Raw genomic sequence first — 21260 nt, 5'->3', positions numbered from 1 at the left:
GCTGTTCAATAATCAGGTATGTATGAAATGCACATGCATGTCAATGCTTGTTCTACCACTCTATACACAATAATCTGCTGTTGTACTTCAAAACACATTATTGTCAAATATATAATCCTAAAACATTATACCTTTTTTCCTCTATTATTACTCTGCATTGACCGTGTTTGTATTTTTTTTACATTTGTAGTGGACCTGAAGTCTGTCCTGAGAATTAAGATGCCTCACATTACCAGCACAGTCTTCAAGCTCTACTCTGATGGTGCTAAAGACATGGAGGACTGGTGCACGGTGGAGGCTTTCAGACCTCATACTCGGACCTCCTGTGGTTTCAACAGCAGTCATCCTCTCATTATCATCACCCACGGATGGTCGGTACGGCCTGTTCTCTCCACTCCTCCTGGCTCAACTAGTGATGACACGTACACAACATGGCCATTAGCTCCTATGTAAAACACATCACTAATAGATGGTAGATGCACCCAATGATATACAGTGGAGGGCCAGATATAATATGGTGGCAGTTCTCCTTATTTTACTCAGTTGTTGTTCTGCACTTCAGATGCAGGCCGGTAAATGTGATGGAAACTGTAGTAAGTTGGGGGGAATTAAGTTATATAGATTTGCTATGGTCCCTTACAACAAAACGTGAGCCAAATGAGTAGGGTTGCAAAGCTACAGGTGAATTACAAAGTTACCGGAATCTTCTATCATTTTGGTAATGAACAGGTAATATATGGTAACTTTTGTAATTTATACTTTAATAACTTGTATAAATGTATTCATATATAGAATACATGTTTTATATTTGTGCCCATATTATCCATGAGTTTCTAGTGGTTATGTTCAAGAAAGAAAATTGAGAAATAAAAATATGAAAAAAGCATCCAATCAGCAATGACATTATTTTTCAATTACCTCTGCAACTCTTCCAACTATTTATTTTTTCACAACTGCTACCAGTTTGGCGACAAAATACATATTGACATATTTAAGTAAATAAAAGTGTGTAAAAAAAAAAATGAAGATATTTCATGCTGAAACCCTCATATTAAACATCAATGGTATTCACTAAGTTGATGGTTTAAATTTATGATAATGATTAATTAACAGCTTTGTATTTTAAAACTATGTTATTTGATTATTTGATATATTTGATAAGGCCACATAGAGGGCCAGAAATAATTATGTACACCTGTGATAATCTGGAGTACCCAAAAAGGCAACTAGATGTCATCTGATAAAATTCCCCACAAAAACCTTGTAAGTTACCAAAATTCTGTGAGTTTACTGGTAAACATAGAAGGATTCCAGTAAGATACCCTCCCTTTGCAACCCTACAAATGAGACTAAAACCCATTTATCTTTTTCCAAGATAAACGCTCTGATGGAGAGCTGGGTGCCCGTTCTTGCTTCTGCTCTGAAGACCAGTCTTGGAGATGTCAATGTGATCGTCACTGACTGACTTTTACAGGCCAATATGAACTACCCTAACGCAGCCCAGAACACTAGGGCAGTGGGGAAGGACATAGCATTCCTGCTACAGTGGCTGCAGGTGAGAGTCAGAAAAGTGTTCAACGTGTTCAACAAGGACTGTCATAGCAAAGTACTGTTTGTGTGACAGAAATATGAAGACAAGTTCTTTAGGAGATATAATGTCTCCTACAAAAGACAATAATGCCACATCATCACCTCCTTTTCACATCAACACTAAAATAATAGTGATCTTTGTGTGTCAGGAGTTTTACCAGTTTTCTGCAGAGAAAGTTAATCTGATTTGATACAGTCTTGGTGCTCACGTCTCTGGATTTTCTGGAAGCTACCTGGGAGGACCTGGAAAGATTGGAYGAATCACTGGAGAGACTTGCTACTCTCTGTAAATATTTTGTCACACCATTTCATGGCTAAATAATGCATTAGAGTACAATTCTTATAGAAGTATCCAAGTCTAATGGCACTCTGGTGAAAAGCCTGAGATCCTTTGTGTTTCTTTGTCCAGGTCTGGATCCAGCAGGTCCCCTGTTTGAGGTCATGGCAGCATCAGACAGACTGTCCACTGATGATGCCCTATTTGTGGATGCCATCCACACCTACACTCAAGAACGCATGGTGCTGAGTGTGGGCATCAAGCAGCCTGTGGCACATGTTGACTTCTACCCCAATGGGGGTGACTTCCAACCAGGATGCCACCCTTTCCAGAGCTTAATGGAACATATTGCCTTGCATGGAATCAATGGTGAATCTGTCGCAGTGGTGGAGTGGGGAGGGGAGAGTCATTTGGCATATAGAAAAATATTGGTAGGGTATATTAAGGGGAAGAGCTATTTTTGATCAAAGTAAACCATTACCATTTACCTTGCAGAGAGGCACAAACTAAAATAATCAAGCAGTATCGTGTGAAAGCAGTGCCTCATCTTATATTCACGCTGCTCTGCTGAATATGAATAGAATTCCCAATAGTCAGAAATAAGTGGTGGTGGGATTTCAGGGGATTCAATCAAAAACATTTTTTTTTCTTACATGAAAGACAGAAGCACATTAAAGCATCTGTCAGCCTCATGAGTTAATTAGCCAAATACGTCTCCCTCAGCCCTGTCCGTCTACTCTGCATTCTGCCTCCAGGCTATGATGAGATCTTCTCAGGAGAAGCAGGCCTGAAGACAGGTCTCAGATCAGTCTGCTCACAGACATAAAGAGGTAGACAGGCCTTTTTACCCAGAGAAGTGACAGGACATCATTTGCTTTGGGGATAATGACCAATCCCCAAATAATGACCACTAAAAAGTATAATCAGGATCTTGTTAAAGCGTAGTCTGTATTCTGAGGAGAGGAAAAGATTGAAGGCTGGCACAGACACCGTTCTGAATAGCCTCAGTCCCAGTTCGTTTAACCAGGGCTAGAATGATGCAGTGACCTGATCACAAAGGGGAACATTTGAGTCCAAAGTTTGAATGCCCCATTCATGTGTTACCTGCCCCTTTTAAAATTCAACTCACATTTCCACTCTTTCTCTCCTAGGTTTTGAGCAGACAGTGAAATGTGCCCATGAGCGTTCAGTCTACCTGTTCATCGACTCCCTTCTGAACAAAGACAAGCAGATCATAGCCTACAGATGCAGTGATGACAATGCCTTCGAGAAGGGTACCTGCCTGGACTGCCACAAGAACAAATGTAACACACTGGGCTATAATGTCAGGAGGGTGCGCAGTGTCGCCAGCAAGAAGCTCTACCACAAGACCCGCTCTCAAATGCCCTACAAACGTAAGTGCACACAATGGTGTCCCATGTCCCTTACAGACAAAACCCACTCTTCCATGTACTTAGGAAATACTGTAGAATGTCAGAACTCCTTCCTTAACAAGCAGGAAAACGTGTAGTTGGCACAGGCAGGAGCCTAGAGTAATACATGTTAACTTCATGGCATTGTACTGTACTGTACAAAACCAGGAATAACATTTTGCATAAGAGCTTTCTAAGACCACCATAAACACCAACACCATAAAGTCTCATGGGAAGAGACAAGCAGGGAATTGTAGGCATGTTACATTGTTTGATGCAAGACCATATTAGTTTGATGCAAAGACCATATTAGTTTGATGTGAAGACCATATTAGTTGGGACACACTTTGATCAATATATGCCATGACAAGGTCTCACTAGGAAATAAGGGTCTAGGGTCTATTTCAGATCAAGGGGACAGTTTTTGGTAGCTGTATAAGCACTTTGTGACATCTGCTGATGTAAAAAGGGCTTTATAAAATACACTTGATTGATTGATATGATGAGGTAAAGTCTGTGGAACTTTGGTAAGGGTGTAGTGACAGGAGCTTAGAAATCTGAGACTGTGGCTTTATTGAAAAATACTTAATCTGCTGTGAAGCACAGCCAATAAGAGCTACTATAAAGCTTCTCCTCCTCTGAAGCCAATGAGGCAATTAAAGTCCTATCCCAGTCTCCTTTTCAACCTTTATTTAACTAGGTAAGTCAGTTAAGAACAAATTCTTATTTACAATGACAGCCTACCAGAGAACAGTGGGTTAACTGTCTTGTTCAGGAGCAGAACGACAAATGTTTACCTTATCAGCTCGGGGATTCGATCCAACAACCTTTTGGTTAATGGCCCAACGCTCGAACCACTAGGTTATCTGCCGCTGACATCAACACCAACCTTACACCAACACCATCCTGACACCAACAACATTCCAATATCAACACCATCCTGACACCAACACCATCCTGACACCAACACCATCCTGACATCAACACCAACCTGACACCAACACCATCCTGACATCAACACCAACCTGACACCAACACCATCCTGACACCAACACCAACACCATCCTGACACCAACACCATCCTGACACCAACACCATCCTGCAATCAACCAACCTGACAACAACACCATCCCTGAACACCAAACACCAATCCTGATATCAACACTAGACCCCTCCTGACACCAAACACCATCCTGACATCAAACACCAACCTGCACACCAACACCATTCTGACACAACACCATCCTGACATCAACAACCATCCGGACACCAACACCATCCTGATAACAACACCATCCTGAATCCAACACCAAACCTGACAACAACACCATCCTAGACAACAACACCCTGACACCACACCATCCTGACATCAACACCATCCTGACACCAAACCACTCCCTGACAACAACACACCTTGACCAACAACACCTCCTGACAACCACAACAACCATCCTGACACCAACACCATTCTGACATCAAACACCATCATGACACAACACCATCCTGACACAACACCATCCTGACAACAACACCATCCTGACAAACAACACATCCTGACAACAACACCATCCTGACACCAACACCATCCTGCCCACCAACACCATCCTGACACCAACACCAATCCTGACACCAACCATATGACACCAACCTATCCTGACATCCAACACACCCGACACCAACACCATCCTGACATCAACACATCCTGACACCAACACCATCATGACACCCACCTATCCTGACACCAACACCATCCTGACACCAACACCATCCTGACACCAACACCAACCTGACACAACACCACATGACACCAACCCTATCCTGATACCAACACAATCCTGACACCAACACCATCCTGACACGCAACACCAACCTGACACAAACACCATCATGACACCAACCCTATCCTGATACCAACAACATCCTGACACCAACACCATCCTGACACCAACCACAAGCTTCAGTGTCTGGAAAGTGTTGCTACAGTATATTACAACACTGCACTCATCTCTATCACACACATAGACAGACACTACCTGATGATGAGATGCATGCATGTGGGCAGCAGGCTTTGCAGGTATGTATGGAGTTTGAGTGCGTGTGTGTGTGTGAGAGGGCATGTGTGTGTGAGCAGTAGGTGAGTCTGTAACAGTAGCTGGTGTGTGTTATGTCAGGGTGTGTGTCGGTCTGTGTGCAGGGTGTGTAGGTGTCTATAAGTGTAACATTCTCTACCGTCTCTCTACTGGCCTCTCTGATTAGAGCATGAAACTCTGCCTCCTGCCAGTCTGACCCCACCCAGAAGCTGATTTCATAAACGAAGCTCTGTGGAAACAGGGAGAAGGGATGGAACGGTTGCTCTGGCATTGGGCAGGAAGTGGTTGAGGAAGCGGGGGTCAGGTGACCAGAGCAGGCGCCAGTCAGGCAGGGAGTAGACCAGTGAMGCCAGGAGGTCAAGGTTCAGACACACACTGACGTCATCAGTGAGGTCATCAGCCCACAGCCAGTCTAGCTGTCCCATTGGCTCGGCCGCCAGCCACAGAGACCCCTGCTCCTCAGCCAGGGAAAGCCCGTAGGGGGTCAGCAGATGCTCCAGACTCCACCCCAGTTCAGGGATTGACTGAGAGGCTTTGAGCCATGCTCCCCAGAGGAGGAGCTGGTGGAAGGCAGGCGGGGACCAGGGACTGATGTGAACTCTCTGAAAGACTAGGCTGCTCACACCATGCAGAACCTCCTCCCTCTGTATTCTCTCTCCTCTCTCTCCTCTCTCAGTATCTCCATCTGAGGCAGTAGAGAAGGACGCAGAACGTATCCATCAACACCTACACACTCCTCTCCCTCACCTTCACACACACTGACCTCTCCCTCACCTACACACTCCTTACCACTGCTGCTACAGTCTCTCTCCCTTCCCTCATCCTCTGAGTCGTAGGTTATGTGTGTGTCTGCCAGTAAGTCCACTAGTGTCTATGTGTTCGTGATCATCCGAGGGTGTGTGTGTGGTGGTGTGTGTGTGTGGGGTGTAGCCAGTAGCAATGTGTGTGTTTGTCTTGTATCTCAGGGCAAAAGGCATTTAGTCTCTGGGGGGAGGAGTGTATGACCAGGGGGAGGGACTCTGTAACCATGGAGACAGGCCACTCCCTCTCCAGGGCCTGAGCCAGAAAGTCCTGAACCAACCTGACTTGATGATTAGAACTAGAGGAGAGAAAATACCTATGTATGTAATGTGATAGTTCAGCAGGTATGTGGTAGGTCAGTGTGTGTCCTCCCAGAATGTGCTTCATTTATCACCTGATTTACTTAACAAAAGGCACATCTTAATATGTGGTCCAAGTATCCTCATGACATTGCAAAAGTTGAGGTGTGCCTTTCGTATTTTGTTCTCTATTACTCCTCTATTGTTCCCTCGAGTAAGGGGGAGGCCGATGACACCAGAGGGCACCATCAGACCAACTCCTTGAATGGCCTGCTCCTTAAAGTTTGCAGTTTTGTCTAGAAAACACTATTTTGCTTAAAACATCATTTTTTTACCCTTAAGTGATTACTGTATTTATACGTGGGATATTGTTTTTCAACAGGAAAAGTTCAAAAATATCTGGAGTGCATCTTTAAGTATTGTAGCTGTGGCCCTGATATGAGCTGAGTTTTCATGCAGACAGTACACTGGGGCTAAAGTGTTCAAGTCTCTACATGCAGTGCCAAGTGAATATCTACACACCCCTTGCACAGTCTTCAAATTTTGCTGCCTTAAAATTACATCTAAAAAGTGATTAAATTAGATTTCATACAGACCTACTCCACATTTTCAAAGTGAAAGAATATTAAAGAACATTTTCCAAATTAATCAAAAATATCAAAAATGAAGATGTCTTGATTGTGTATGTCTTCACATCCCAGAGTTATACTTGGTGGAAGCACCTTTGGCAGCCATCACAGCTGTTAATAATTTTGAATAAGATTCTACCAACTTTGCACAACTCTTAGGGCAACATACATCCATTGTTTTTGACAAAATTGCTCAAACTCAGTAAATTTGGTTGCGAATCATTGATGGACAGTAATATTTAAACTTTGTCTCTGATTTTCAAGCAAATTTAAGTTAGAACGTGGACTGGACAAGGAACGCTCAACACCTCTGGAAAAGCCATTCTGGTGTGTCTTTGGCATTAACATTTGTGTAACATTTGTGTGTTATATATTCAGAAAGCTGACGCAGGGTTTCCGCTAACTTTTTATCTGGGCTTTGCTGCTTTCATGTCTTTTGATCCTGACAAACTCCCCAGTCCCTGCAGGTGACAAACATACCCATAACCTGATGCTGCCAAATATATATTGAGTGTTCCTGAATGGTCCAGTCTCAACCCTGACTTAAATCTGCTTGAAAATCAGAGACAAGGTTCGAATATTTCTGCCCATCAATGATTCCCATCCTAATTTACTGAGCTTGAGCAATTTTGACAAAATAACTATATGATGCCATAGGAGCTGTGCAAGGTTGGTAGAATCTTATTAAAAATGATTCACAGCTGTAGCGGCTGTCAAAGGTGCTTCAACCAAGTAATAACTCTGGGGTGTGAAGACAATCGATGCATCTTAATTTTGTTTTACTAATTTAGAAGATTTTCTAGAATTAGATTGTGTAGCTCTTTCTAATTGAATCCCTTTTTAGATTGAATTTAAAGTCAGTTAAATGTGAAGACTGTGCAAGGGGTCTGTAGACTTTCACTAGAGACTGCATCCAGTCAGCTCTCACTCTGCCCCTGTACAACGTAGAGCTTCCCCATGTAGCAGTAATAGCAGTAATAGCAGTAGCAGTAATAGGGTAGCAGTAATGGAAGTACATGGAAACAGCTCATACCTCTGAATGAAATAGGACTATAAATGGAGAGGGAGATATCAATAATTAATGTGTGTGTGCATCACAGAGGAACACTCTCCCTGCCAACCCACCGTACATTTTGATCCCATTCTGCTGTATATCGCCTTATGAATGATTCACGTGCATCTACACTAAGAGTAGAGAGTCACATTCTTGTTCCTCTCTACTGTCATAGTAGGGAGGAACACTTCTGGAGGGGGATGAAAATACTGTATTTCCTCACCCCCACCCCTGAATGTCCTTATAAAAGAGGCTGCCCAAGACTATGGCTATTTCACATGCACAGCAGTTTCAGCTAACAAATAACAATTTAATTGTCAAACCCTTTTTCTGCTTTCAGGTTCATTACTTGCAGCCCATGTGTGAAAGAAACCTGGGGGAAAAACCTGAGGAAGTACATCAAGGTGAATGTACTTCTCTCTAACCTCTCTCTCTTTCTCTCAGCATCGAGGAGATCTCAGGCAATACACCTTTCTGATCACCCTGGACTCAGACATTGGGGACCTGATGATGCTGAAGTTCCGCTGGGAGGGGAGTGTTGTAAACAATATGTGGAGCAAGATGCAGACCTTTAACCCCTGGAGCAGTGAGGGAATGAGGCCCAAGCGCACCGTGGGCAAAATCCGTGTCAAAGCAGGCGAGACAYAAAATAGGTGAGTATCCAAGATCAATAAAGTTAGTTGAGGAATGGTTGTGGGTGTGGGTAGGTGAGAAGGKAGCGGACACACATTGAGAGCTCTGTCTGCTAACGTGCCCGTTTGGCTCGTTAGTCACCCAGCTATGAACTACCAGAGGGGCTCAACTTTCTCTGGATGGCAAAGTTATCTAACACTAATTGTGATAAGGCACGCTGATGGCAGCCCTCGTTATATAACAAGATTAAATATAAATAAAGAATGAAATAGATAGTTAGTGAAAGGCACGTAATCCTAATGGGTATACACAGGCAGAGACAGGCTTGTGGGACRTAGTGGAGTCTTGTCATAGTGCCCCCGTTCTGGAAAATACACTGTATGCTACATGARAGAGGATTTCCATGTCATATTACATTGTAAATTCACTCATGCAAGAGCACATTATAAATCTTAAAGGTTAAGGCTGTATAGGCACCACTGCATGTGCAGCATCCATTCCACCCCTCAGATGCTGTGCTATAAATATAAATCTTTCTAACAAGCACAATATACAAAATACCACAATAATCATGTATACTATGAGTTGATCAATATCAGCAGTATACTGAACCACACAGCACATTTTTGTCTGTTTGAGGYCTACAGTACAGTACTTCCAAAAAGTACTATTTCAAAGGCCATTGACGCCCTCTAGTGTCTGAATTATGAAAGTTACCTATAGTGGATACACTTTTCTTCTCACCTTGTGCTGATGGTTTTTTAAAGCATATTACAGTTTAGGACATTCCGCCTAATCCGAACTGTTGTTGCAAATAGCACACATTGACAAAGTGTCGCTGATTTTCAAATCTCACTCAAACGAGCGAACTTGCCAGGAGTCGAACCTAGAATCTTCTGATCCGTAGTCAGACGCGTTATCCATTGCGCCACMAGCCCAATACTAAATACACCATAACTCTGCTATAATTGGTCAATTCTGGATACTTGGTAGCGRACGGCAATATGATTGGTTATTGTGGTTATTAGACGAATCAAATTTGCGGACATTGAGGGGATTCGAATAATCTGGGACAGGCGCCCGGTTAGGGGTGTTTGCCACCGGGTGATATTTGGAATCTAACTGCTTCCCGGGCGTGAGCCCCGTTCAAAGCCAACGTCGAAGTCGGCTCAAAACAAAAGTGACGTAATTATGTATGTCGAGTAATGAGTAGGATTCAGTGTTTTCACCTGCAAAAGTGATTGTTTTATTTCATGAAACGCTTTATCGGCCTTCCCAATGAAAACTACTTAGAAAATTCGAACATATATTTTATGGAAAAGTTATGTTGAATGTTTCTGGAAGACGCACTATGCTGCCTTGTTGACAACTTGATCGAGCGGTGAGGGCCCTCCTCCCTCACCGCTTTTTCCCGTTCATGTCACGTGTCATAGAACGGTAACCACGTGGCTCAGCATAATCGAATCCGCTCATTGATTCAGTTTAACCGTTMCTGRKGTATAAAAACTCAGCAAAAAAAGAAACATCTTCTCACTGTCAACTGCGTTTATTTTCAGCAAACTTAACATTTATAAATATTTGTATGAACATACCAAGATTCAACAACTGAGACATAAACTGAACAAGTTCCACAGACATGTGACTAACATAAATGGAATAATGTGTCCCTGAACAAAGGGGGGGGTCAAAATCAAAAGTAATAGTCAGTATCTGGTGTGGCCACCAGCTGCATTAAGTACTGCATCTCCTCCTCATGGACTGCACCAGATTTGCCAGTTCTTGCTGTGAGATGTTACCCCACTCTTCCAGCAAGGTAACTGCAAGTTCCCGGACATTTCTGGGGGGAATGGCTCTAGCCCTCACCCTCCGATCCAACAGGTCCCAGACGTGCTCAATGGGAGATYCGGGCTCTTCGCTGGCCATGGGAGAACACTGACATTCCTGTCTTGCAGGAAATCACGCACAGAACGAGTAGTATGGCTGGTGGCATTGTCATGCTGGAGGGTCATGTCTGGATGAGCCTGCAGGAAGGGTACCACATGAGGGAGGAGGATGTCTTCCTTGTAACACACAGCATTGAGATTGCCTGCAATGACAAGCTCAGTCCGATGATGGTGTGACACACTACCCCAGACCATGACGGACCCTCCACCTCCAAATCTATCCCGCTCCAGAGTACAGGCCTCGGTGTAACGCTCATTCCTTCGACAATAAACGCGAATCCGACCATCACCCCTGGTGAGACAAAACCGCGACTCGTCAGTGAAGAGCACTTTTTGACAGTCCTGTCTGGTCCAGCGACGGTGGTTTGTGCCCATAGGCGACGTTGTTGSCGGTGATGTCTGGCGAGGACCTGCCTTACAACAGGCCTACAAGCCCTCAGTCCAGCCTCTCTCAGCCTATTGCAGACAGTCTGAGCACTGATGGAGGGATTGTGCATTCCTGGTGTAACTCGGGCAGTTGTTGTTGCCATCCTGTACCTGTCCCGCAGGTGTAATGTTAGGATGTACCGATCCTGTGCACGTGTTGTTACACATGGTCTGCCACTGCAAGGATGATCAGCTGTCTGTCCTGACTCCCTGTAGCGCTGTCTTAGGYKTCTCACAGTACGGACATTGCAATTTATTGCYCTGGCCACATCTGCAGTCCTCATGCCACCTTGCAGCATGCCTATGGCACGTTCACGCAGATAAGCAGGGACCCTGGGCATCTTTCTTTTGGTGTTTTTCAGAGTCAGTAGAAAGGCCTCTTTAGTGTCCTAAGTTTTCATAACTTCTTAAATGCCTACCATCTGTAAGMTGTTAGTGTCTTAATGACGTTCCACATGTGCATGTTCATTAATTGTTTATGGTTCATTGAACACGCATGTGAAACAGTGTTCAAACCCTTTACAATGAAGATCTGTGAAGTTATTTGGATTTTTACGAATTATCTTTGAAAGACAGGGTCCTGAAAAAGGGACGTTTCTTTTTTTGCTGGGTTTATGAGGTATAAGTTAATGGCGCATGTAGGCAAAGACACTCAGCACAAATTCACAAGATATCGCTCATTTCCAAATCTCACTCAGACATAGACAAAATGCACGAGCTTGCTAGGAGTCGAACCTAGAATCTTCTGATCCGTAGTCAGACGCGTTATCCATTGCGCCACAAGCCCGTTGCTATCCAGTAGAGCCACCGTAGCTCTCGTCCTGCGCTGTGAAGAAAATGCTCAAAAACAGCGCAGAAGAAAAACGCATTTGTTTTGAGTCRGATACTTCTATCAGCAGGGGCGGCTCTAGAGTTTTAGGGGCTCTAAACTAGATTTGGTTGGGGTCTCCCCACCTCACCGCAAAACATTCTAGGGCGTCCGCCCCCTTCCCCCTCCCCCCTGACAGCTGAGAGGAAGTGTTATGTTTTAAAGTTCATTGCCTGCAGTTCTACACATTTTGCCATGGGGCAGAAAGAAAATATTGCCATTTTCTAACAAATGTAACGCAAGAAAATCAATGGGGGTCCCCTGGAGGGTCCCCTGAATGCCCAGTCGGTATTCGATTACTACAAGTTTAGATAGCTGGCTAGACTAACTACTAATCTAAGAATTGACATAATTGTCAGCCAATCCAGTGACTGACATAACAAGATAAAAACTGCTGATGCACAACCACCCTGCTGTATTCTACATACTAACTACTAATCTAAGAATTGACATAATTGTCAGCCAATCCAGTGACTGACATAACAAGATAAAAACTGCTGATGCACAACACCTGCTGTATTCTACTATTCTTACTCTCAATAGTAAGTTGAGACCCTGACTAAATAAATAAAACAATGGTTAGTAATTTTTTATTTTATCCAACTACAGTATCTGTTTTCCAACCTAATCTATATAAAAGATGTATAAAAAGAATCTTGACAATCATGAATTTTTACTAAGATTCAAATGTTATACAGATATTGTCAAATGGTTGCAAATAAGTAATTATAAATATAACATTTTGTACAAATTAGGATTCACAACCTGTGTACACAAAGTCATATTCATACATTTTATTTTTATCACCAACTATACTAATGCCTGTTAGAAAATATTGTGCCCCGGAGTCACTTTTCATTTGTCCTGTTATGCCTAACATCTAACGGGAGCCTTTTCCATCTCAATTCTTACTGACTCCCAATAGGCATGTAAATTGATGGGCCCACTGCACCAGAGATAAATTAATGATTTGCAGCATCCCAAGAATTTGTTGGCCACACAGTATTTTCACACACTGAGCCCCACACAACAGCCATAGCCTTGGTAAGCAGACTGGGTGCAAAGACTACAGCCGAGCCGACAGTGTTTGAGCATCATCCTCTGTCTCCAGGATTCATTCACAGGCCTCCCTCTCCCTTTCTAATGAGACCCCTGCTATTTGTCTGACACCAGACTGGATCAGACGACCCAGCACACAGCAGGACTGCTCACCCTGTCCCAGTTGTGTCTGAGGGAAATGAGATCCTATCCTGGACAAACTGTCCCCTGGTTTCCCCAGAGAGCTTTGGCCCAGAGATAGCTCGGTGCTATGAAGCGACTGTGCATCTGCAGCAGGCCCCAATCAAAACAGCCTACCACCTTATGGGCTGCAGTGTTTAGGCATAAGACCAATCTGCAGAACAGGACACTGATTAGACAGGGACCATGGTTATACTTCACATGGCCTCACAGCCCTATATACTGATACCCTGATTACAGCTACTTACTTATTTTACAGCTATTTATAACACTTTATTATCAATCCAAACTGCTTATAACAAATACTTGACACAGTTCCTAGGTACTTGATTATGATAACCAAATCTGCTACAGTCCCATGGGATATGATACACGTTCAAATTCATGAACTTCTTTGAGGAAAAGATCATGATCATTAGAAAGCAAGTTACGGACTCCTCTTTAAATCTGCGTATTCCTCCAAAGCTCAGCTGTCCTGAGTCTGCACAACTCTGCCAGGACCTAGGATCAAGAGAGACACTTAAGTGTTTTAGTACTATATCTCTTGACACAATGATGAAAATAATCATGGCCTCTAAACCTTCAAGCTGCATACTGGATCCTATTCCAACTAAACTACTGAAAGAGCTGCTTCCTGTGCTTGGCCCTCCTATGTTGAACATAATAAACGGCTCTCTATCCACCGGATGTGTACCAAACTCACTAAAAGTGGCAGTAATAAAGCCTCTCTTGAAAAAGCCAAACCTTGACCCAGAAAATATAAAAAACTATCGGCCTATATAAATCTTCCATTCCTCAATTTTTTTTAGAAAAAGCTGTTGTGCAGCAACTCACTGCCTTCCTGAAGACAAACAATGTATACGAAATGCTTCAGTCTGGTTTTAGACCCCATCATAGCACTGAGACTGCACTTGTGAAGGTGGTAAATGACTTTAAGGCTAGACCGAGGCTCGCATCTGTCTCTGCTACAGACCTAGTCTGCTTTGATACCTCGATCCACACATTCTTTTGGAGAGATTGGAAACCCAAATTGGTCTACACGGACAAGTTCTGGCCTGGTTTAGATCTTATCTGTCGGAAAGATATCAGTTTGCCTCTGTGAATGGTTGTCCTCTGACAAATCAACTGTACATTTCGGTGTTCCTCAAGGTTCCGTTTGAGGACCACTATTGTTTTCACTATATATTTTACCTCTTGGGGATTCATTCGGAAACATTATGTTAACTTTCACTGCTATGCGGATGACACACAGCTGTACATTTCAATGAACAATGGTGAAGCCCCAAAATTGCCCTCGCTAGAAGCCTGTGTTTCAGACATAAGGAAGTGGATGGCTGAAAACTTTCTACTTTTAAACTCAGACAAAACAGAGATGCTTGTTCTAGGTCCCAAGAAACAAAGAGATTCTGTTAATCTGACAATTAATCTTGATGGTTGTAAAGTCGTCTCAAATAAAACTGTGAAGGACCTCGGCGTTACTCTGGACCCTGATCTCTCTTTTGACGAACATATCAAGACTGTTTCAAGGACAGCTTATTTCCATTTACGTAACATTGCAAAAATCAGAAATTTTTCTGTCCAAAAATGATGCAGAAAAATTAATCCATGCTTTTGTTACTTCTAGGTTAGACTACTGCAATGCTCTACTTTCCGGCTATCCGGATAAAGCATTAAATAAACTTCAGTTAGTGCTAAATACGGCTGCTAGAATCCTGACTAGAACCAAAAAATATTACTCCAGTGCTAGCTTCCCTACACTGGCTTCCTGTTAAGGCAAAGGGCTGATTTCAAGGTTTTACTGTTAACCATACAAATTGTTACCTTTGCTTGCTCCTACCTATCTTTCCGAGTTGGTCCTGCCGTACATACCTACACGTACACTACGGTCACAAGACGCAGGCCTCCTAATTGTCCTAGAATTTCTAAGCAAACAGCTGGAGGCAGGGCTTTCTCCTATAGATCTCCATTTTTATGGAATGGTCTGCCTACCCATGTGAGAGACGCAGACTCGGTCTCAACCTTTAAGTCTTTACTAAAGACTTATCTCTTCAGTAGGTCATATGATTGAGTGTAGTCTGGCCCAGGAGTGTGAAGGTGAACGGAAAGGCTGGAGCAACGAACCGCCCTTGCTGTCTCTGCCTGGCCGGTTCCCCTCTCTCCACTGGATTCTCTGCCTCTAACCCTATTACAGGGCTGAGTCACTGGCTTACTGGTGCTCTTTCATGCCGTCCCTAGGAGGGGTGCGTCACTTGAGTGGGTTGAGTCACTGACGTGATCTTCCTGTCTGGGTTGGCGCCCCCCTTGGTTTGTGCCATGGCGGAGATCTTTGTGGCTATACTCAGCCTTGTCTCAGGATGGTAAGTTGGTGGTTGAAGATATCCCTCTAGTGGTGCGTGGGCTGTGCTTTGGAAAGTGGGTGGGGTTATATCCTTCCTGTTTGGGCCTGTCCGGGGTAATCATCGGATGGGGCCCCAGTGTCTCCTGACCCTCCTGTCTCAGCCTCCAAGTATTTATGCTGCAGTAGTTTATGTGTCGGGGGGCTAGGGTCAGTTTGTTATATCTGGAGTACTTCTCTCTGTCTTATCCGGTGTCCTGTGTGAATTTAAGTATGCTCTTCTAATTCTCTCTTTCTTCTCTCTCTCTGAGCCCTAGGACCTTGCGTCAGGACTACGGGCATGATGACTCCTTGCTGTCCCCAGTCCACCTGGCCTTGCTGCTGTTCCAGTTTCAACTGTTCTGCCTGCGGCTATGGAACCTGACCTGTCCACCGGACGTGCTACCTGTCCCAGACCTGCTGTTTTCAACTCTCTAGAGACCGCAGGAGCGGTAGAGATACTCTTAATGATCTGCTATGAAAAGCCAACTGACATTTACTCCTGAGGTGCTGACTTGCTACACCTCGATAACTTCTGTGATTATTATTATTTGATCATCGCGGTCATTTTGAACATTTGAACATCTTAGCCATGTTCTGTTATAATCTCCACCCGGACAGCACAGAAGAGGACTGGCCACCCCTCATAGCCTGGTTCTCTCTAGGTTTCTTCCTGGTTTTGGCCTTTCTAAGGGAGTTTTTCCTAGCCACCGTGCTTCTACACCTGCATTGCTTGCTGTTTGGGGTTTTAGGCTGGGTTTCTGTACAGCACTTCGAGATATTAGCTGATGTACGAAGGGCTATATAAAATAAATTTGACTTCAAATAAATTTGATCTCACTAAAGCTATATATTTGCAAACTTTTCAGTGTAAGAGGAGACATGATAAATCATCAAATAAATAAATGGAATCAATTTAATGAAGGAGGAGGAGCCCTATTTAACATGTTCAAGTGACTGCGGGGCAAGATAAGCATGGGGGAAAGAATTGGGAGTTTCAGCGCATAACTGGTGAGAAGTCATTGTGAAGATTGGAATGCAGAGAGCAGTGTCAGGGAGGCTGCAGGCAATTACCTCTGCTCTCAGTGCTGAGGAAGTACAAAGGTAGACGGGTCTACGATTTTACTAGAGCCGTGGCTACCTTGGGGCTGTGTGATATAGAAAATAGTGTTCCAACATAATGAGAAATATGTCATTAGCTGTAAGGAAAAAACCTTGGGAGATAATATAATAGTCTCTCCTCTATTGGATGCTGCTGAGAAATGTCCCCATCACTTCAAACAATCCAAACTAGAGACTAAATTATCCACAGAAACCACTGCCAGTGTAAGGAAATTAGCTCAATTTCCTTTATTTTTTATATATTTTTTTACAATACAAAACATTAACATACGAAAGACAACATTTAGACGCACATGAACATCACTCACATCACACCTGCCCAGCCCGAACASCTCTTTCAATATTTAGAACCATATGCTTTTTCTATTGTCTTAATGGAGGATTGGTTTATTTCAAGATAATGAACGAGAAGACTATCGTCCAACCCATTGGGTATCTCACTGCACCCTCATATGACAGGTCTTGAAATATGAACCAAAAGGTACATTTACATTAATACTTCTGACAGCCAACTTTCTAACTCCGCGCATTACTTCTGGACTGTATTGCATTCCCAAAAGGTATGGATTATTGAGCCCTTGTTAGTTTTACACTTAAGACATGACTCTCCTTCTGCTGTATAATTAGTGAATTTTGTCTCTTGTATAATACATTAGTTTACAAATTGCATGTATTTTATTTTTTCTACATTGGTCAGTGCAAAATTGCTTTTTATTGTGTCATGGAAGTACATATGTCCTACTACCAAATAATTGACTGTTTCTATACCTTTTAGTTTTCCATGTTATTATCGGTGCATTTTGAACAGCTATTCAAGGGTTGTTTTTTTGCTAGTGAGATGGATTCTACAAGAACCAATTTCAGTTTCTTCYATATTGTTATAGTGTTCTTAACTATGAAGTTAATGTTCTTAGCTTTATCCTTTGAAAAATAGACACGTGAAAAGATTCTGGGGGTGAGCATGCACATCTTCAATAATTACCCATTGTTCCTTTTTAGTGCATTTAACAATGTCTCAAGTAAAAGCCTTGGTTGGCGAGTTGATACAATTCCAAGTCTGGGAGGTTAAAACCACCCTCAGATTTAGGGAGATGTAAAACTTTTATTTTTATTCTGAGTTTATGAGCTTGATTTCCTTGGAAGCTAGCCTAGTCAAGMTGTGTGATATCTTGAAGTGGGTCTTCTGGTTTGCTCATCCACTGAAAGTGACAAAGAACAAACCAACCATGGAATGATTTCTCAGACATTCTTTTCCATTCTCAGAACAAAATTTTGTTGATCAAGTCTATTTTTATTAAAGCATTTCAAGTAGTTCAAAAAAATTATAAACATATTTGCACAGTACTTTTAGCAATTTTAGTAAAATTGTTCAAAGTGAGCAGAACAGGAAACAGAGCCAAGAAAATAAAAATAGTAAAGAATATTGAAGATACTGTATAAAACACAGCAGACATTAAAATCAGACAGTAGTACTAGACTTTTCCATTCTGGATTCTCTCGGTTTACATCACTTACATTTCAGAGCCCGCTTTTCTCAAAATACTTTTAGCAAGACAAATTAAAGACAGAAATGTAAATCCCAGGCACCGCCCTCTATACACCCACCTATTACCTTACCTTAAGGAGAAGAATGATTTAAGACGACCACACTCCGATGAGCCTTACTAAATGCCAAAAGGTAACGAGAAACAATATTTTACTATCCAGCACAAACCCATACCCACCAGCACCAAACAGAAAGAACAGAGAAAGACATGTTAGAATCAAGGGAGGATCAGTTTTGTTTCCATTTCAGAGGCTCTCTTGTAGACATTGTATGTGGCTACATAGATACGAAGAGCTGTTTTTCCTCATTCGATAATGATCAGTTTTGGGAGGAAACAATCAAGGCATTAATATGTGAAGAGGCCTGCTTGTCATTAATTAAGCTCCAGGACACTCTTCCTCGGGTCTACCTACCTGATAAGGCATAACGGGCCAGAATCAGTCATAAAATATCAATATAGTCACATATCATTTAAATGGGATAAACAAAGTCTTAAAAAATAAAAGGACTTAAAGTTACCTCCTGAACTTGAGTACTAGTCTATGTTCATTCTGAGAAACTTATTTGAGAGACCTTGGTAACAGGCTTTGAAAGACTTTCAACACCTGCCACACAAATACAGGACAACAAACAGGACAGTACATTTATCCCACATCCTCTCYCTAGTCAGTCAGTCAAGTTGACCTTCTAAAAGACACCTGAAGTCAAGCAGTGTCACTTTTGCAATCTGTTTCCTCAAGCCTCCTGAGACTTCAGCACTCCAAGCTGATAGAGTCTCTTTGGATATCCTGCCTTCTGGGATTGTCCTGGTCTCCRTGGCTCTGAGCMRGCAATACATTACAAACCCCACTGACCTCCAGACAGACTGTGGAGTTGCAATGGGCTCAGGAGAATCAGACTCAACTCCATTTAGACACATTGTTTATGTCTTTACACAAACCACAGACTATGACATATAGGTCTCTTTTGGTGGAKATCATCCCCAGAGCAGAGCTATGTACTTCCAATAGAGATGTGGGGTTAGGGAGAGAGACAGGACATGCAACACAGATATGCATCATAGGAGAGACACGACATGGAAATGATAGCCAAAGGGAGAAAAGTTAGAGGTAATTGGTAGCCTTATCAATCTCAGTTCAAATGTAACAGCTTGGCATAGCTGGACACTCAGACATTAAGCCATTGTTGGACTTTATCGATACAATTCCTCCACATATACAAATGTCTGAATTGCTAAAATAAGAGACAAAAGAAGAAAAAAAACCAATCACATTAAAGCCATCCAGGATCTTCATCTGGCAAACCATTCATCACATTCCTAATGCATGCCATAAGTTTAAAAGATTCCTCAAGCTGCCTTCAAACTGGTATGTAACAGGGCATTCAGTTGTTCCCAGGTCAGCTCTTAAAGACTGTGCGTTTTATTAAGGTAACAACATTGGTGAGGGCAGCCGAGCTAGGTGAGAGCATGTCCAGACCAGTACAGTGACTGTCTGTGATGCCCTCTGTAATATTGCCCCATATGGACCCTGGCCTGTGTTCGCAGGCTCTGGCCAAGGCCCTGTGACTTGAATGATATGTGACAACGTTCAGTGGCATAGTCATGAGGTGTAGCACCAGCCAGCCCTCGGACAGCCTTGTATGCTAAAGCATTGAAGATTGTCTTTCTCCCTCCATCCTACCCATCTCTAGTKTTATAAATTGTATTTGAATGTTTAAGGACTCTTGGAAGATTAGTCCAAATGAGGACTAAAAGAGATCCAAATAAATAATCTCACATGGAATGATCAATAGACAAGTACATCTGCTGCATTTAGCGGTTCAGTGATTCACATCAATGCATTGAGTCAGAAAAAAATAGCTGAAGAGAACAATGTCATAATTAAGTACATTTTTWAAAAGCAAACCTGTCTGAATATGACACCTTCCACCAGCCCAATGATATCCCACGACATCACAACAGTCTCTACAACTCTGTCGGCTCTCTATACCCTCCAGTCCTCTGACAGAGGACTGCTTTAATCTTATTCAGCTTTAGGTTTACATTCCCTCCATGTTCTGATAACCGAGGTCTGTTCTGATCCACCCCACATGAGCTTCTAAATGTGACAGACAGCGCTTTTTGTTGTTTTATTAATCCTGAGAGAGTGAATTAAAACAGTAAATAATCTTTATCAGACAGCAGGAAAACAATCGATTTCATATGATACAAAGGAAAAAAATCTATAATCTCAATATCTGTACAATTGCACGCAGAAAGAACATGTATGCTTTGGAAATAAAAGCCTGTGCATTTTTTCTTATCATGTTTTGATTTAAAAAATAATAATTACATTGGCAAATTAGTCTCTTCTGCGACAATGTCTCACATCCTGGCTTTGCATAGCAGCAAAAACCCATGTGACCTGCAGTCCTGTTTTCCTGCTCAGGAGGGCAGCACTTCAGAAAGGAAAAACAGATGAAAGAAAGACGCTAAAAAGGAGGAGARGAGAGGCTGCATTACCACAATGCTGCTGCTCTCCCCTGCACTCCAGTAAAAAAAGAAAGAAACAGAAATCAGTCATTTTCTCTTCCCGTCATTGCCAAGAGCTTTCCTATAATATTTTCTGCTTACAGCTGTGTGAAGGACAGCTGGCTCCCAGAGCAGTGGTGTTGAGTGAGTCCGTTAGGTCCTGGAACTGTACGTCTTGTCTATTGAAATCAGTTCTGTTGACAGTTTCAGCTTTGCAGATGGGTGGTTGCAATGAATGGTACAGGTAACTCTTTGGAGTGAAATGTTCCCACTGTAGGCACTAGGAAGAACCAAGGCAAAGAGGGCCCAGTGTCTTAATGTCTCATCTGACCCAACTGATAGTTCTCTCTGGGCTGGCGTTGGTTGCGCTGCTGCTGGGGCTGCTGGCCATTCGATTGCTGCTGTCTCCTCCTCTTCAACGTGCCTGCATGGGAGACACGAACAC

The 21260-nt window shown here is 42.8% G+C and overlaps 1 protein-coding gene, 2 non-coding genes and 1 pseudogene across 3 annotated transcripts in view; 1 reads left to right on the top strand and 3 right to left on the bottom strand.

The window, feature by feature from the left end:
• Positions 1-204: 204 nt before the first annotated feature.
• LOC111969120 (hepatic triacylglycerol lipase-like) lies at positions 205-16154 on the top strand (annotated as a pseudogene).
• Positions 9651-9723, bottom strand: trnar-acg (transfer RNA arginine (anticodon ACG)). The gene has a single exon. It is a non-coding gene; the product is annotated as a tRNA-Arg (tRNA).
• trnar-acg (transfer RNA arginine (anticodon ACG)) lies at positions 11869-11941 on the bottom strand. The gene has a single exon. It is a non-coding gene; the product is annotated as a tRNA-Arg (tRNA).
• Positions 16155-18027: 1873 nt separating the features above from the next.
• LOC111969384 (disintegrin and metalloproteinase domain-containing protein 10) overlaps positions 18028-21260 on the bottom strand; it is an 83323-nt gene continuing 80090 nt past the window's right edge. Inside the window, exon 16 of the mRNA XM_023995483.1 lies at positions 18028-21239. Within this exon, the coding sequence (XP_023851251.1) occupies positions 21130-21239 (110 nt within the window). The 3' untranslated portion in view covers positions 18028-21129. The remainder of the gene's footprint in view (positions 21240-21260) is intronic.

Source organism: Salvelinus sp. IW2-2015, linkage group LG10 (genome assembly GCF_002910315.2).
Source record: "Salvelinus sp. IW2-2015 linkage group LG10, ASM291031v2, whole genome shotgun sequence".
In the NCBI taxonomy this organism is placed as follows: domain Eukaryota; kingdom Metazoa; phylum Chordata; class Actinopteri; order Salmoniformes; family Salmonidae; genus Salvelinus; species Salvelinus sp. IW2-2015.
The sequence above is the reverse complement of the archived record's forward strand: the minus strand, read 5'-3'. Positions and strand labels throughout refer to the sequence as shown.